Source organism: Apus apus, chromosome 12, assembly GCF_020740795.1.
Source record: "Apus apus isolate bApuApu2 chromosome 12, bApuApu2.pri.cur, whole genome shotgun sequence".
Taxonomy (NCBI): domain Eukaryota; kingdom Metazoa; phylum Chordata; class Aves; order Apodiformes; family Apodidae; genus Apus; species Apus apus.
Genome location: NC_067293.1, coordinates 8,997,482 through 9,014,908, shown reverse-complemented (window position 1 = coordinate 9,014,908; position 17,427 = coordinate 8,997,482). Strand labels below are relative to the sequence as shown.

The 17,427-nt window shown below is 48.3% G+C and overlaps 2 protein-coding genes and 1 long non-coding RNA gene across 6 annotated transcripts; 2 read left to right on the top strand and 1 right to left on the bottom strand.

The window, feature by feature from the left end:
- Positions 1 to 3,668: 3,668 nt before the first annotated feature.
- Positions 3,669 to 11,699, bottom strand: ZBTB33 (zinc finger and BTB domain containing 33). Of its 4 annotated transcripts, none has more exons than XM_051629940.1 (2): positions 11,542 to 11,699; positions 3,669 to 5,900 (listed from the first exon to the last, which is right to left on the bottom strand). In XM_051629940.1, the coding sequence occupies exons 1-2, from the start codon at positions 11,567 to 11,569 to the stop codon at positions 3,877 to 3,879; spliced, it is 2,052 nt and encodes a 683-aa protein (XP_051485900.1). In that variant the 5' UTR covers positions 11,570 to 11,699; the 3' UTR covers positions 3,669 to 3,876. The 4 variants fall into 4 exon arrangements, with proteins under 4 accessions (XP_051485900.1, XP_051485903.1, XP_051485901.1 ...); XM_051629943.1 differs by lacking the exon at positions 11,542 to 11,699 and adding an exon at positions 7,811 to 7,829; XM_051629941.1 differs by lacking the exon at positions 11,542 to 11,699 and adding an exon at positions 7,094 to 7,119.
- Positions 7,416 to 9,103, top strand: LOC127389468 (uncharacterized). Its single transcript, XR_007890644.1, has 3 exons — positions 7,416 to 8,192; positions 8,556 to 8,610; positions 8,763 to 9,103. It is a non-coding gene; the product is annotated as an uncharacterized LOC127389468 (long non-coding RNA).
- A 43-nt stretch (positions 11,700 to 11,742) lies between the features above and the next one.
- On the top strand, positions 11,743 to 15,761 carry NKAP (NFKB activating protein). Its single transcript, XM_051629944.1, has 9 exons — positions 11,743 to 12,009; positions 13,078 to 13,158; positions 13,548 to 13,621; positions 13,838 to 13,957; positions 14,427 to 14,472; positions 14,630 to 14,745; positions 14,891 to 14,966; positions 15,229 to 15,378; positions 15,491 to 15,761. Exons 1-9 carry the CDS (start codon positions 11,768 to 11,770, stop codon positions 15,663 to 15,665), a joined length of 1,080 nt encoding a protein of 359 aa, XP_051485904.1. The 5' UTR covers positions 11,743 to 11,767; the 3' UTR covers positions 15,666 to 15,761.
- Positions 15,762 to 17,427: the final 1,666 nt, after the last annotated feature.

Here is a 17,427-nt window from a genome sequence, read left to right as displayed (position 1 = left end):
CATTTATAAATTGTGTTTTATGTTCTAGCAGCTTTCCTGTTTCAGAAGCATCTTTATTGTTAGTTGAGGAATTCCAGCATGGCAGCATCAGGCATTTAAAAAACAAACCCATTGGATTTGCTATATTGGAAACTGGGGTTTCTACTAAGATTAGCCAGACATCTTTTTTGAAGTTCTGTTTTTAAAAGCCCCAGCTGCCCCCACACTTCATAATTATGCATTTCTAGCCACATAACAGGGTGCCCTGACTTCAATTACTGTAAAGTCATTATTGCTGATTTTTTTGCTTAAAACAGAGGCAAATTACCCAGCCAGTGCAGTGTCAGTGTCTCCTTTACTTACTTTTATATTATTTTGGGCCTAATTCTGCCTTCATGATGGCAGCTGCTCTTTGATGTCAGCAGTAGGTGGGAGCCCTGTGCCAAGGAATTAAAGGCTTCTAACACAGCACTGGGTGGGTATGTTGCTTATTAAATCACATTCCTTACCTGTAATAAGAAGTCTACATAAATTAACTAATTTTCTCTGTGTTACCCACAGTTCACCAACAATCTAACTTCTCCAAACCATAACTAGTAAGCAACCTGGTACAAAGAGGAGCCCTAATGCACTGCACTGGTCATTCTGTGTGTTTTCCTTGATTCCCAGCTCCTTTCCAGTGACGGCAGCTGTTCCACAGCAGCTCCACCTAGTCAGAGAGCAAGTGTGTATCACTACCTCCAGCTCACAATGCACAGTTGGAGTCTTTCAGCTGATTTGCTGTCTTGGAAACCAAAAAAACCACAACAACAACCAACCAACCGAGCCACCAAATAACATAAGCCCCAAATAAAAACACACGCCTGGTAGGGAGTTCCCTGCTATTCCCAAAAACCTGGAAAAGGAAGCTACAAGCTGCTGGTAATCTTAACATGTTAAAATGTAGAAGCTGAGGAGCTGTTAAAAAGAAACACGCTACACCCATCTTTAGAATTAAACTTGTTTATTTTTGCCATAGAAAGCTCTAGGAACTAATATCAAGTTTTGATTACTGAAAAGTAGAACACAATTTTAAAAAGTATGTTAAGGAAAGACTGTACAACTATATACATCACAGATTTTGCGAAAATTATGCTTCACATGGACCAGTTCCTAAGCAATAGCTGTAAAATTAATTGTTCAACATATATAGTCATCAGCTTCTGCATCTTTTTATAAGCTGCATGCCTTAACAATACAAAATAAATAAGCAGTCGATTGTTATCTCAACATTCATTTAATTCACACAGTGGAATGCTATGGTAGGAATCCCCAAAGAAACCAAACAGTGAGGATGCAGCCACCATTATCATATTTTGCAGCAGATCCATTAATGTTTTTATATGCATCTAAGTGACTGAGGTTAATACCATACTCTGTTGACATTTTAAATTTTTATATAAATGCTTTTTCAGATTCAATCTTTCTTCCATGACCCCAAAGCCAATTTCTTAATATTTACATAAGGTTTGTCATTAAGTTAAGCTGGAAGCTAAGTGTTTACAAAAACAAACAAACAAAAGAAACATAAGTGCAAAAGCCAGAAATCTAAATCTAAATGGTCATGGCCCCATAAGAAGTTTTAAAAGAATGGATTTATCATGTTTCCAAACCAATAAATACTGGAAGTGAAATTAAAAAAATGCTTTACATCACCTCTGGACTTTGGATATCAAAAACCATTTCCAAGGAAAACTGAAGACCCTGAGACACATGCAAGCACGAGTCTTCTAGCAAAAATACATACAAAGCCATAATTTTCCAGTTTTCCTCCAAACAGAGACCTTTAATAGGCACAGTTTAATTTAAGGTTTTAAATATATCAGCAGCAAATATTGATAGCCATTATGTTGTATCATTACTGAATGAACACTTTGACATGTGTGCTTAAACCTAGACGTGTCACATCAGTAACAAAAATATCATTGTATTTGTCTTGTCAAAGAGTCTCAATGTAGCAGGCAGCCAGCCAGGCCAGAGTTCCCTGTGCTGATACAGGCAATCAGTACTTACGTCTTTCTGTTTGGCTGCTGAAATGCCACCTCAGGTGACATCCAACCTGTAACATTTCAAAGCACACCCCTCTATTTTCAAAGGGGTCTGCAATATGATCTGGGAATACTCATGTGTATCATGTTCTTGGCCTACCAAACAGAAGTGTTGAGTATTACATGCATAAGGTAAATCCTCCTTTCTCCCATCCTTACTCATACAGATTTCTGGTACCCTTTTTTATAGCTCAAGTTGTATTTGAATCATTTAAACATCCTTCTGTCTAGAGTACTCTGTCTAAAACTTTAACCTTGTAGGACATAGGATCAAGATGCTTGCTTTAGGAAAAAAGTGACTGAAAAAGAAAAACCCTTAAACGTAGTTTAAGCAATGAGAGATTATGATAACTAACTAGCACTATGCACAACAATCTTTCTCAGTTATCTCTAGAACTTGAGCAGTTTTTTTATCACCATTTACAAAAATTCAACAAATCACTAAATCTGAAATGCTAAACTAGAATTCCAGGAAACAGCTGTTTGTTTTTCTCAGATCTACTGCTTCATGCTCAAGTTGTACACCTAATTTATAAGTGGCTAACCATGTACCAATTGCACAGAGAAAAAAATGACAATATAATTAATCCAACATTGAAAAGAGATTACAACTAGACAACTGCAGAGAAATTGTACTTCGGATTATTGTGGATGGAGGGTATTTTTGAATTGTTGGTTTAGTCCTCATGCTTCCACATCCTATAAATGGGGGGGGGGGGAAAATCCAAATCCCTGTTTCTAGACCTAGCCAAATGGGCATACAAGATCCACATCAGCTTCAGTGCTAAACAAATATAGCACTTAGATTATTTCAGAGTTTTGAGAAGTAAATTTCAAAGCCTTCAGCTCAAAAAAAGTATTACTTCTATTGCATTTATTACTTTTTTAAAATACCAGACTGAAGCTGTTCATCTTGAAAAGCTAAAAAAAGGAACAGCACTTTATTCCAAACTAACTACTAGCATCTTTTCAAGTAGTAAGAAAACCTAACTTTATTCTCCAAGCTTTGAGAAGGCAAAACTATCTCCCTTCTAAGTGCTCTAAGCTACCACACTATTGGGCTTTGATAGTTTGGGATTTTTTTTTTCCCATTGCAAAAGGAATAAAATATAATGGTCCAGACACTGTCTGCTCACCATACTGCCAAGTATAAATAAAGTTTGCTCAAGTTAGCCCTAATGGAGTATCTCTTATTGGCAAGTCTATTTGCATGGAGACAGATGATTCATAGTGCTTAAAAAACAGAACTAAGATGCTAGTTTGAAAATACACTGCTTTGAACTACTGGATCAGTTATTCTGGATTCTTGAGTAATGCATTGTTCTCAAAAATAAACATGATTTGTGGGATTTTTTTTTTTAAATGGTTCCATGTTCAAGAGACTACAATGAAAAAATCTTACTGTTTTCTTAACATCTAAAAAGAATTCAGCATAGAAGTGCTAACATGAAAGAAAGGGTTTACATAGTAAGTACGGGTACAGGAAATACCTCAATTACTTCAGAAGGAAGATTTCTAGCTCTTTAGCAGAAACTGTACCTTTCCAAGCTACAAATCCCCATGTTTTGATCGAGATTAAAGGAAAACACTGCCTGCTCCTTTTCTCTATTCAAGTAAACTTTCACATTAACCACTTCCACAAATCACTTGCAGCTACTAATGATCCCTCTAAGTGCCACCATTTGATGACTTGGTAGAAGAAGTTAACTTGTTTTCACTTTAACAGTTGATTTTACAGCAAACGTAATGGTTCATTTAAACCAGCTGCAGTATTTCTGCACCAAATCCTTCTCCCAGAATTCAGTGCATTTCAGTAAGATTCTGGTATTACAAACTCAAATTCATTACTTCCCTCCGATGGATTTTGTTTAAAAATTGCCTCGTTTCCCTGTGGAATGAAAATGTCATCCCAGGTGATTTGTTTGGCTGGAGGGTTAGATGTTGTTCCCTCAGTGCCATCCTTCCCTGCGCCAACACGGTAGACAATTCCCCCCTGGTTCATCCCCGGGATGCTGCTGGAGCGGTCGGTGATGTACGCGTACTGTCTGATCTGCAGGGACCTGCAGGGGTGCAGCCGGTAGAGCTTGGTGTCTCCAGAAGGGTCTTGGCTATGGACTGATCTGATGTGGGAGGCCATGATTTGGTAGTTGATGAAAGACTTGCCACACGTCAGGCACTGGTACCTTCGCTCCCCGGTGTGGTGGATTTCATGCTTGGTGCGGTACTCTGCCAGAGGGAAGACCTTGTCACAGTACCGGCACGGGTACTTCTTCTCCCAGGAATGAACGTTAAAATGTCTCCGCAAACTCGTCAGGCACGCGTACGATCTCTTGCACACAATGCAGATGTAGTAGACTCTTCCATCCACTATGAGCTCGTAATGGTCATCGTGCTTTACTTTCATGCGTTTCCTGTTTGGAGAATCACCACCAGATGTTTTAGGGGCTTCATCAGGCTTGGGTTCACTTTCCGCAGAATCGCCCTTGACAGGAATGACTATGTCATAGGTATCTTCACCAATATTTGCATAAACCTTGCAGCCTGTGGACAGGCCTTCTATTTCAGTTGCTGTATCCAGTGTGATGATTTTCTGCCCTTCTGCTGCATTCTTTGATGCTACACCTGAACCAAATTCCTTGTTGTTGCCACTAAGAACATCTGAGATTTTTATTTTAAAATCTCCAGGTTTAGAAAACGGCTCTTGTGAAAGGGTAACCACCTGTTTTTTCTGTACACCTGTTCCTTCAGCTGCCTGGTTGGGTGTTGACGGTGGCTGAGCCAACGAGCTACTGCTGACTGAACCAGGACTAGAGGAGCTAATGATATCAACGTCATCTTCAACAACTTCATCATCATCAACAGCAGTTGTCTCCACTTCACTTACAGAGCCATTATGAGCTGGTGGCTGGTTGTCCTCGAGTAAATTAATTGTAGGGGGCACATGTGTTTGGTGGGAGGAGCTGGCACTGAGCGACGCGTTAAGTTGAGGCTTATTTAGCACAATGATATTAGGAGTCAAATGCTGTGGAGCTGCAGCACTTGATTGTGTTTGGTTTGGGCTTAGCTGACTGGTGGACGAAGGGAGTTTTTGAGCTGCTGGGGTGCTGGTCAAATGGGGAGAGCCACCACTGCCACATGATTTTTGGTCAGAACCTCCAGCTGGAGTTGGGCAAGGCTGGTTCTGGGCTGCAGCATTTGTATCTTTAGTACATTCTTTTGGAGGAATAATCTCCGAGCAGAAAATGACGTCATCATCCTCATCATCTGAATCATTCACGGTGATTTTTGTAGTCTCATATTCTATGCCATGTAAGGAGAAGGACTGTGTTATAACCGGCATCCCATCCGTTACCTCCTGGCCCTCAGGCCTTACCACAGGTACTTGTGTCTCAGCATCCTTTTGACCTGGGCTACAAGTTGAAGTTTCTGAAGCACCATCTTTGACCTCACCGGGCATGCTTTTGCCTTCCAAGGGAGGTATGCCCAGATCAGCTATGAATTTAACACCCAGCTGTTGCCCTGATTTAATCAGTTCATCAAGTAAATCGGATCGAATGCTGATTATTTTGGAACTATAAATATAGTTAAGGATTTCTGCAAAAATTTCTGCTCTTACAAAACTCAGTTCAACCACTTGACCAGCCACTGAGAAAAGCTGGTGAAAATAGGTGCTTGAGGCTGAAAGGATGTTTCTGTGAGCTCGAAATTTCCTGTCCTCCACGATGACAGTAACATCACAAAAAAGTCCATGACCACGTTGTTCATTCAGAGACTGAAGGAGCACACTGGAGTACTGTGTGTCTGTTGCAGAAATCAGTTTTTTCCCCTCCATTCCTACAAAATAAAAGGCATCGAATTAGTAAAAATACAGACATGCAGTTTTAACTGTGTAATGTTTCCACATTCACTGTATATTCCTTCTTTTGAAAAAAAACAGATCTGAGATATTATTCATAAGCTTACATGATATAGCATCTGCAAATTTGTTTCTTATTATTTGTCTCTTCACCTTCTGCACAAGGTAGGTGGAATTCTGAATATATCCTCTATTCTTACACAGTGAGGAACAGAGAAACAGCTGCTTATCTGATTCAACAGCAAACAAGGTAAATTTAAAAACCAAGAAGATGTAAGATGCAGGTCCCTCTAAAATTATAGAGATGATAATAATAATTATTAGATATTTCTTTTTAATTTTTAAAATGTTATGTAAATTGTGACAAGAAAGTCGAACAACATGAAAGTTCTTTTGGGGCCAGACAACAAACTGTATCCATGTATTAACCAGTCAACTGAGTTAATTAAAACACTATTGATACTTAACTTCCTTTCCTACAAAAAGAAACGTTCTGGTTTCACCCTTCGGTGAAAGGTGAAGGTATCTCCAGGGTCACTTCGTGTTTGAAACGCAGATACCAAAGAAACATGGTAACAAAAACAGAAAAGTCAATTCGACTGCAAACTCAAACCAATCCGCCTCTCGATTGGTGCCCCCTCATGCAAACAGCAGCACCGACACGCACCAGCAGCGAGCTCAAGGCTGCAAGTCCTCAGTCTCACTCCTAGAAGTGCATTTCCAGGCGCCGGGAAGGGCAGGGCGAGGAGAAGAGGCCGAGACCCCCCCAGGGCCGGGCGGTCACGGCTGCAGCCCCGCGCCGCGGCCCCGCCAAGCTCACCACGGAAACCGGCGCCCGCAGCCGGCGCCGCGGGGAGGGCAGCGCTGCGGGACGTGTTTGCGGGCCAGGCCCCGCCGCGGGCTCCCCAGGCGGGCTGTGAGGGGCCAGGCGGCCCCGCCTCAGCGGGAGGGAGCGGCGGCGCTGGCAGGCGGGGGGACAGGCGGAGGGACAGGCGGGGGGCCCGGCGAGCGGGCGGGCGGCCCCGGAGCTGCCGGGCGGCCCCTCCGCCGCTCCGCGCTGCCAGGCCGTGCCCAGCACTTCCTACTCCAGGCGAGCGGAGCCGGCCCCACCGGCAACGCGAGGGGAAGGCAGTCCCCCCGCGGCGCGGAGGAGAGAGAGGTCCCGCGTTACCTGCGCTGCGGCCGCCGTCCCGTCCCGTCCCGTCCCGTCCCCGCCGCTCCCCGGGCTCGGGCGCTGCCCCCGCGGCGCGGCCGCCAGGGGGCGATGGGCCGCGCTGCCCTCCCCGCGGGCCGCTGCGCTCCACCCGAGCGCGCTCGTCACCCTTCGGCTGGCGGCCCCGACCGGCCTCGGGAACCTCCGGGCGCGCTCGTCACCCTTCGGCTGGCGGCCCCGAACGGCCTCGGGAACCTTCGGGCGCGCTCGGGCCAGCGCGCGGGGCGGGGCCGTCCTCCCGTCCTGCAGCCGCCTGAGGCGGGGCCCTCGGGTCGCGCCGTGCCCGTGCCCGCCGGGGGCTCCCCGGCCCGGCCTCCTGCCAGCCCCCCGGCCGGCCCCCCGCGGCTCCCGGAGCCCCTCAGCCGCGGCAGCGGTGCAGCGCGCTGAGGCGATGGGCGGCTCCCAGCCGCCCGGGGGGCTGCACCCACCGGGGGACCCCCCTTCGCGTCAGGGCTTTCACCGGCTGCAGGCCGCAGGGGCCCGCGCGTGGGTCACGGACCGGAGCGGCTCGGCAGGTCGCTGGTCCCCAGTCCCTGGCGGCCTTGGGCAGCCGAGGCCCGCGCGCACAGGCCTCGGTTCGGCCTTGACAATCCCTGCCTGGCTCCTACCCGTCCCGCTCGCCTCGCCCGCGGTGGAGCCCGCAACAAGCCCCGTAACAGCTGCCTTATGTCGGACCGTGTGGGATAAGGCCGTGGAGATGTGATGGCAGCAGGTTATTTCCCGCCGTGGCTCATTTCCTTCCCGGGGGCAGGGACCGGGCTGGCAGTGCGCTGCTCTGCTCTGCCAAGCGCTGACGCTTCGGGCCCCTCCGCCCAACAGCAGGCAGGTCTGAAACCTGCACCTGCACGCCCGCGCTGCAGGGTCATTTAGCTGGCATTCTTTGCACCACAGTGGCACGTGTGAGACTTGGCTAGGAGCTGTACAGACTTTAAGTCCTTTGGCAAAATGTGGCTCTCGGCATATTCAACGTGTGGTCATCAAAGCGACGTGCCCCAGCGTGGTCTCTTGGAAACTGCCACTGTTCCTGAATGCTCAAGGAGCACCAAGAGCATAAAAGGTATTTCTCACCTTCAGTTACTGATCTGTTCCTTTCCTGCCCACCCACATGGATTTTGTGGACTTGAGCCACAGAGGTTCTTGAGGTTTTTTTCTTAAGATTGAAAAACCTTGCCAAGAACAAATGTCCTTCCATCAAGTTCAACCAAAAACCATTAGCAGGCCACAGTTGCTGGCACAAGTGACTGCAACCCCTCACTGCATATATCAGCAAGGAAATGGTCCTGCCTAGGTTTATGAGCCCTTCCAGCAAGAAAATCACCTGCCATCCTCCCTGCATTTGTATAACGAGCAGCAAAAGTGCCTTTTTGAAGTGACCACTCAGATCTGAAATGTTACAAAGCTGGTTTCTGTTTATTTATAGGTTTTTCCAGATAATTGAGTGAAGAAGACTAAAATAATAGAATACTTGGGGAAAGGTAGGCTTTTCTTCCTCATATAACCCTTCAATTAAGTCTTCTTTGACATAGGTTCTTAGTTATTTTTGCACTGGTGTTTATATTAAATGAAAATAAGACTATAATTCTTTTCATTCTTAATGTATAATCCAGTGTTCTTTTTTCTCCTCCAGAAATGTCTGATGGGCCAACAATTTCTTAGCCCTTCATCCTTCAAATTTAAGGAGTTTTCTTCTTTTCATTGTTTATCTCATTTATAAATAAGTAAGAGGAAAACTTACAGAAAAGAGGAGCACTGATTTGGAAGGAGTCATGTTCCTGAAGGATGCATCATCAGTTCTCAAAAGTCAGGTTTGAACTTTTTTTTAGCCTTAGGCACAGAAGTGCTGGCTAATTTAAAATATCCTGGACTAGCTGTGAGAGTTGCACCATCTCCTTGGCTTTAAAGGATACCTTACTAAAATAGGAGAGAAGCCTATATTTTTCCTAATAAAAATTAATTTTTTGAAATTAATTTATTAATCGTGGAGTTTGTTTTCCATTTCCTCCTAAGGAAAAAGTTTAGACTAACTTTCCACCCCTTGTTTATAGATGTGATTAACTATTAAACATCTACGTAGGTTCAGCTTGGATGGAGCTTTAAGGCCAGGCTGGATGGAGCTTTGAGCATCCTGGTCTAGTGAAGGTGTCCCTGCCCATACAGGGGGATTGGAACCAGATGATCTTTAAGGTCCCTTCCAACCCAAACCATTTTATGGTTCTATGATTCTAAGACTTTTACCTTTTTGTAGAAGCTTCTCTGGCAACTCCTTAGATCAGATGTAAAATCTGAGCCCTCCTGTCACCTTGCCATGGTCAGGGCAGAGCTGATACTCTCACCAGCTTGAAAAAACTACTGAAACTGCCACTCAGTCCTCCTGCACTTGAATGCAGAATTGCAATGTGAATATTTTTTGTCCAGCATGCACCTCTTAGTTTTGAGGGTTTTTTTTTCCCTCTTTTATTTTTAGATAAGCCTGGAGAGGGTTTGGTGAATTGACTCGCATGAAAACTTACGTCGTGACAAATTAAAAGAAACATTTTATCTAAGATAATGACAAGAAAAATCTAGAGCATAGTACTAAATTTAGTGTTCTTGGAACTGAAAAAATAGGTAAGAGATACAGTAGGACCTTTTATTCTGATGCATAGAAGTGAACAAAAAAAATTCTGGGATGCAGGCTCTGAAAATACAAAATGCAGCTGTAAAGAAGTGATGTGTGGGCTTCTGTGAGAAGACAAAAAATAGAGAGTTCAATAACAGGTTTTCAGTTAAGCAATTAAAAGAGCTCTCTTCTTTTTAAAAATAGCGTTTGTGAGAACAAAACTCTTAAAGTCTTAACAAATGTGGGAGACAAAGAAGCATTCTCTGTTATGAAAAGATGTATCTTACATTCAAATACATTCAATTTTATAAACAAGACCAGGAATTTCCCATTAGGGCCTTCAGTAAAACCAAAATTCAAGTTATCCTAGCTAAGACTACTTCTCAGGATGGAAATATTATTCCACTGAGGAATTTCAAATAAAACCCCACTGCTTCTGAAGGACTCTCAAATACTAATTTCCACCACTCATGCTTCGAGGAATTTTCAGAGTGTTGTTCCTGTCAATCCCATTACAGGCAGCCTGACAGAACTGAAGTCGAAGTAACACTTTATGTTGACATTAGCTGCCCGCCCCTCTGCCAGCCCGCACCAGCACGCGGCAAACCCTGCCTCCCGCACGCGGCAAACCCTGTCCCCCGCACGCAGCAAACCCTGTCCCCCACATGCAGCAAACCCTGCCTCCCGCACGCGGCAAACCCTGCCTCCGCACACAGAACGCTGCCACCCACCCCCTTCCAGGGGCTTGACCCCTTGTCTGGGGCAGCCCCAGCTGGGCGGACCCCAGGGGAGAAGCTAGAGCCACGTGCCCTCATGATGGCCTCAGGGTGCAGTTACTCGCCACGGGGACGGGTCCCTAAAATACGTGTCTGGCCCAGCAGCTCCCATCTCTCACGGGCTGGTGGCATGACCTCCTGCCGCCAGTGGCCTGGACCTCCCTCCTGGGGACATCTGACGTGGCACGCGGCAGGGGCAGAGCAAGCCGGGCAGCCTGCGGGCAGAGCGCGGGGCCGGGCTGGCGGGGCTGGCGGGGCTGGCGGGGCTGGCGGGGCTGGCGGTCGCTCTGGGGTTCAGCGCACGCAGCGGGGGCTCCGGGGCAGGAGCGCGGCCGCTGCACCCCCCGCTGTCCCGTTCCATCCCCACGGCAGGGAGATACCCTGTCCCGCTGTCCCCAGACCGGCAGAGGACACGGGAACTCCACACACATGCAAACCTCGTAACGTCGTTCCCGTCCCTGTTCTGCACACGAGACAGCACACAGTGCAAACGCGCTTCCTCCTCCTTACTGATTATATATATTTTTAATGCCCTTTATGGGAAGTTTGGGAACTGAAATAGTGTTTCGTTTGCGAACAAGGGCCTGACGTACCCAGACACCTTTCCCAGGCGCCACACGCCAGCGCGGGGGACGCCGCGGCCGCCCGGAACGCCCGGTTCAGGCGGGTCCCCGGCGAGCGGGGCTGCGGGGCGGGCGGGCAGGGAGAGGCTTCTCGTAATACATGGCGGTTAGTGTTTGCTCCCCAGACCGCTGCTGTTCCGGGGAACGAGCTGCCACCGAGAGCGGCGGCCAGAGCTGCGGCAGGCCGGGCTGGCACGTGCCGCATGAATTGTCAACAACCGGCCGAGCAGCCGCCGGGCCCGGGGGGAGCCCCGCGGGCTCCGGGGAGTAGGGGGGCCCGGCCTCCGTCCCCGCTGCGGCAGGGCGGGCCGTGAGCTGTCCGCCGAGCGGTGCTGCTCCGGGGCGGCCTGGACACCTCCCGCCCGCCGCCCCCGGGGCACGGCCCCGCCACCACCCGCGCCGCCTTACCTGGCACCCCCGCTGCCCGCACGTCCATGCCGCCGGGGCACCGGGCCCGGCCGCCGTGGAGCCGGCCCGCCGCCGGCAGCACAAAGGGAGCCGCCGCCGGGAACGCCGCCGCCGCGGCGCCGCGTTTCCGCACGGGCGGGCGGGGCGGTGCGCCAGGCCCCGCGGGAGGGGCCGCCCCGCCGGAAGCCGCGCGCCGCCCGGAAGCGGCTCCCCCGCAGCGGCCGCCATGGCGCCGGCGTCCCGTTCCCGCAGCCCGCCCGCCGCCAGCCCCGAGCGCCGCGGCCGCAGGTCCCGCTCCCGCGAGCGGAACGGCCTGAAGCGGCCGAGCCACCGGCGGAGCCGTAGCTGGTCCCGGTCCCGCGAGCGCACGCCCGGCGGGCCGCGCTCTGCCGCGCACCACGGGCACCACCACAGCAAGGCCTGGCCCGAGTACTACGAGAAGGAGAAGGAGGAGATCCTGCGGCAGAGGTGACGCCGGCCCGGGCAGCGCTTTCCGCTCGGCCTGTCGCGCCGGTTCCTCCCGCCGCCCGGAGGAGCTGGCTGCCCGGGAAGGGCGGGGGCTGCTCCGTGCGGCCCTTCCGGGCCTCCGCGCGGGGCTTGGTCCGTCCTCGCTGGTTAAAAAGCCGGCCGGGCCCGGGGAGCTGCGGGGCCTGATCCGGCTGGCAGCCGGTCAGCGGGCGTGTCCCGCGCTGCTCGGCTTCGGGGCCGGTCTTTGTTCACCGCCCCTGTCCGTGATCTGGGCGAGGGGCACCCTCAGGAGGTTCGGAGGTGCCTCCAAGCTGGGTGGCGGTGCTGATCTGCTGGAGGGTAGGAAGGCTCTGCAGAGGGGCCTGCAGAGGCCAGTGGCGCGGGGCCCGGCCCGGCCCGGTGCTGGGCCCTGCCGCTCGGGCACAGCCCCCCGGCAGCACCGCCAGCGCTGCTGCAGGGTCTGGAGATCAAGTCGTACCAGGAGTGGCTGAGGGAGCTGGGGCTGTTCAGTTTGGAGAAGAGGAGGCTGAGGAGACCGCATTGCCCTCTACATCTACCCCAAAGGAGGTTGTAGGGAGGCGGGTGTTGCCCTGTTCTCCCAAGGGAGTAACCACAGGACCAGAGGAAGTGGCCTGAAGCTGTGGCAGGGGAGGTTTAGGCTGGATGTGGGGAAGAATTTCTTAATTGAAAGAGTTGAACAGCCTGCCCGGGGAGGTGGTTGAGTCACCATCCTTGGAGGTACTCAAGAAATGTGCAGATGTGGATCTTCAGGGCCTGCTCTAGTGGCCGAAGTTGTGGGGGTTTTTTTGTGTGTTGGGGGGGGGTTTAGTGGAGTGTCTGGATTGGTTTGGGTTTTTTTTTGCTTTTTGTTTTGGTTTTTGTGTATTTGTGTGTGTGCATGCCTAATAGTTGGACTCGGTGATCTCAGAGGTCCTTTCCAACCATGATGACTCCATGATTCTCCTGGCTGTGGCTGCTTTAGGCGGTTAGAAGGTGGCAGGAATCAGGCTTGCAGTGCTGATGTGCTGGGTGTAGCACACGGGACTCAGTGAGGTCTTCTCATTACAGGAGGCTCAATGAGAGAGAGAGGATTGGAGAACTGGGAGCACCTGAAGTCTGGGGACTGTCACCAAAGGTTCCTGACCCTGAGTAAGGCACATGCTTCTTTCTTCTGGTCTTGATGATATTTGGTATCTGTGTCAGTTTAATTTAGACAACCATCTCATCCCTGTGCTAGTCCCTTTGCCATCATTCATGTTGTGTCAGTTCGTTGCTGAATCGACTTTATGACTTTTTCCCAAATAGTTCCAACATACCAATGATGCAGGATATGATTTATTGTAGGTCAGGTGCCCTTTGTATATAGTAGCTCCAACCAGGACATTCTGAGAGTGTTTCCCATGCTGCAAATTAGCTGTGTGATAGTTTATTGCAAGAATTGATTCCAAATCTGCACACACACCTTTATGTCACACGTGTGCCTTTGGTCTTGTTACTACAAAGTGGATTTTAAATGGCCAATTTTAATTTTTATTCAGTTCCGATGAGCATACACCGGTAGAAGACGAGGAGGCAAAATCTCAGAGCAGTTCTTCAGATTCCAGCTCAGAAGGTATTTTGTTTTGTTTGCACATCTTGTTTCAAAAGTGGGAAGCTACTGATGTCTAGAATCTGCTGCTGTTGCCTGCAGGAGGGTGACTGACTGACAGGTGGAAGACAGTGTGGTGGGCTCCAGTTCAAGGCAGAGTGTTGTTTTGGGAAGGTCAGGAAATAAAGATGGAGCTAGCAGATCTCTCTTCTCTAATGCTACTTTTTGAAAACATTTTAGAGGAGAAAAAGAAAAAGAAGAAGAAAAGGAAGAAGAAGAAGCGGAAGGCGTCCAAGAGAAAGCGCAGGAAACACTCTGAGGACAGCGACAGCGAGTCGGAGTCGGAGCAGAACTCCAGTGGTAAGAGAAGAGGGTTTGGGCTGGTGTGTGTGCTGTGGAGCTCTGCTTCTGCCCCTCTGGACATGCAGGGGCACTTCTGGCACTTGCTGCACACCTGCAGTGATCAAAGCTACGAGGCTGCAGCATCAATCTGTTGGTCTTTCCTCTCACCGTCTTGCTGGGTTTGCGGTGCCCCGCATGCTGGCAGGCAGGCCTCAGGAGGCAGGATTGCTGCACTTAGCACCCACTGGATGTCTCGTGCCAGAAACATGTTTGGTCTGTTCTCACACAGAACAATACTGCTGGCAGCTTTCTGCTGAGGCTTCCTCAGTATTCTCTGGTAGCTAAACTGGTCCCCTCTAGGCAGCTGTGTTCTAAGGCATGCTGGGTGGAGGCAGTGAGTAATTCACCATGCAGCAAACTACTTATTTGTAGCTAATAATATATATACTTTTTAATATATATACCCTTTCTTTATATTTTTTTTCAGATGAAGATAAAAAGAAAAGCAAGAAGAAGAAAAAGAAGAGCAGAAAGTAAGTTTCCAGGTTGTTGTTTGTAATTCGACTTGCTTTCTACTAGAGGGCAGCACCACTTTCTCAGCAGGTAGTGAGGGAGCCTGAGCTCTTACTCGTTACGGCGGTAGATGCTGTCGAATAATTTTAAACAGCCTGTCTTTGACTTTTATCACAGGAAGAAGTATAAGAAAAAGAAAAATAAGAAGAGCAGGAAGGAATCCAGTGATTCAAGTAGTGACGATTCTGATGATGAAACCTTTCAAGGGGAAGATCTCTGGATTGAGAGATCAAGTAGGTTCACCTGACTTTATACTTGGATTGAAACTTTTTGGTGTCCTTTTTGTGGATTGTTAAGTGTTGCTGACCTGTGTAACTCTTCTGATAACAAAGAACAATGGGAACAATATTAATCTTCCTCATTATTCAATTGTTGCAGAAAATACAGAAGCTGATAGCTTGATTGGCCCAGAAGCTCCCAAAACTCATGCATCTCAGGATGACAGGCCCTTGAAGTGAGTAGTCAGCTCTTAACAGTGCTTTGATCAAATCAAATAAATCAAGGTGGAAGGACCTTCATTACTGTTTAATCAGAATAGATTCAACTGGTGATTTAAGGTGTTGCTAGTGTCAGCCATAAGGACAAAACAGGCCAATGTGTAGGAAAGAATAAGAAAGTCCTGTAGCAAGTAGTGAACAGGGAAGTTGGGTGTTTATCTCCCACTCTCTGTGTTTGGGACTGGTTGAAATCACTGCTTTTGTTGGTTTTTTTTAAAGCTATGGACATGCCCTCTTGCCCGGTGAAGGGGCAGCAATGGCAGAGTATGTGAAGGCAGGAAAACGGATACCCCGGAGAGGTGAGATCGGCTTGACCAGTGAAGAGATTGCATCGTTTGAGAGCTCTGGTTATGTCATGAGTGGCAGCAGGTATGGTTTAGGTGATGGGGATGGTTCAGTGACGTTTGCCAGAGCTGCCTCCTCTGTTGGCTCTGCATCCCCAGCCCGTGCTGACGCGCTCACTCCCCCGTCCCGCCCGCAGGCACCGCCGGATGGAAGCCGTGCGTCTGCGCAAGGAGAACCAGATCTACAGCGCGGATGAGAAGAGAGCTCTGGCATCCTTCAACCAGGAGGAGAGGAGGAAACGAGAGAATAAGATCCTTGCGAGCTTCCGAGAGATGGTCTACAGAAAGACTAAGGGCAAGGAGGAAAAATAATTCTTCATTTGAGCTGTGCACCCTAAATTCTACCAAGCAGGAGCTAACCTGTTCCAGGCACCGTTCGCTAAAAGCTGCAAGTGCTGCAGTGCCTTTCACCCAACAGGGCCAAGCCTCAGGAGTGGATTACAGGTGTCAAGGAAACAGTTACTGTTGTCAGATTTTTATGGATGATTTGTTGAGTGTCTACAAGGTATCCCTGTAAAGTGAAAGGCTACAAGGCAGGAAAGGCAGGAACAGGCAGGGAAGATGAGAGCTGCCAGTGTTCTGTGCTCACTTTGAATCAGACAAGCAGGAGGATTCCATAGGAGGGCTTTGTTACCTGATGCTGATAAGTGAAATTTTCCATTTATTTTGCCTAATGAGAGTAGACTGGCCATCAAAAGCAAACTACTAGTAACAGCAGCAAAAAGGAAGGCACTTCTAAGTTCCTGTGTAAGATCTCAGACTGTCCACGTACGTATTTTTTCCTAAGTCTTTTTAATTTTTTTTCTCAAAACAGTTGACTTTGGTTTGTGGTTCAAACTAGACTTGTAAATAGAAATGATTTTGTAATTTAATACAGATGGGCTTCAGTTCTTTTAAAGCAAGCAGTTGGCAATTGGGGTCTAAGTATAGTGATGGTGGGTCTGATCTCCAGTCCACCACAGCCTGTGATGAAGAACTGAGCTGCTTGCTTCCTTTTCCCCTATGTTATACATAGGTGTCAGAGCAGTGGGGTGCAGTGACTGTAACCACTGGTGTACACAGGTGGTGACAAGGATGTATCTTTCCTTTATTTTAATTTTGTTCCTCTATGGAAGTATTGTAGATTAAAACTTTATTTTAACTCCTGTGGTATTTTAATTTGGTCTGTTTCAGCAGTGTTACTTGGCTGTTGTTAAACTCTGTACTCAGAGGCCTGCTCTGGGTAGTGCTTCTGTGGTGGTTGTCTGTAATTCAACTGCCTCTTTCCAAACATAGCCTCCTTAGCACTTATTTTTTTCAAATGCTTTTAAAAACAAAGTGTTACCTAGAGGGACATTTTTTTTCCTCCCAAATCTCTGTGTTGTAGTGTTGCGAGCCGATGCCAGGGGGGCACATGTAGTTTTGGCAGCAGAGATGTCTTGTATATTTGTATAAAGAAAATAAAAATCCTGTAAGGTTTACCCTGGAATTTGCAAACAGCAAGTCCAGCCCAGCAGCCTCTTCCCATTTACACTCCAGAACCTGGTTCCCTCCTGCTGTACCCACCCATACCTGCAAGGGACCTTCGTGTGGAGCCAGCTGCCAGGTCAGGCTGTAGTTGATTTTGCACAGATTGAACAATTTTAATGTATCCACAAAGCAGAAATGCTAATCAGGAAGAGCCATTCTTTCTTCATCGTGTGTATTTGATTCTCCACAATGCATTGGTGATGGTGCATTAGAGCTGTTTATTGGGAAGTAGGTCTTTCCATGAGGATTATTTTATTTTCAATGATGTCCTTAAGCCACTTTTCATTAAAGTGACACTTTTCTGCCCTGGAGGATGAAATAAAAAGAGGGTGAATGGTAAGAATAATATTGAATCCGAATTTGTCCAGCTGGCCTTTCTTTACAGGGCAAGCCTGTCAGCTGAAAAAAAGACCACCTCCTAGACCTGTGTAAACCCAGGACAAATCCATTATGGAGTAGGCAGATGCTCATGGGGTGGCTGTCCATGTGTGTGGTGGAGTGAAGCCAATGAGAAGCAGGGTTGTTTGGTTTTGTGTTTGGTTTTTGACAGCTTCCTCCACCTCTC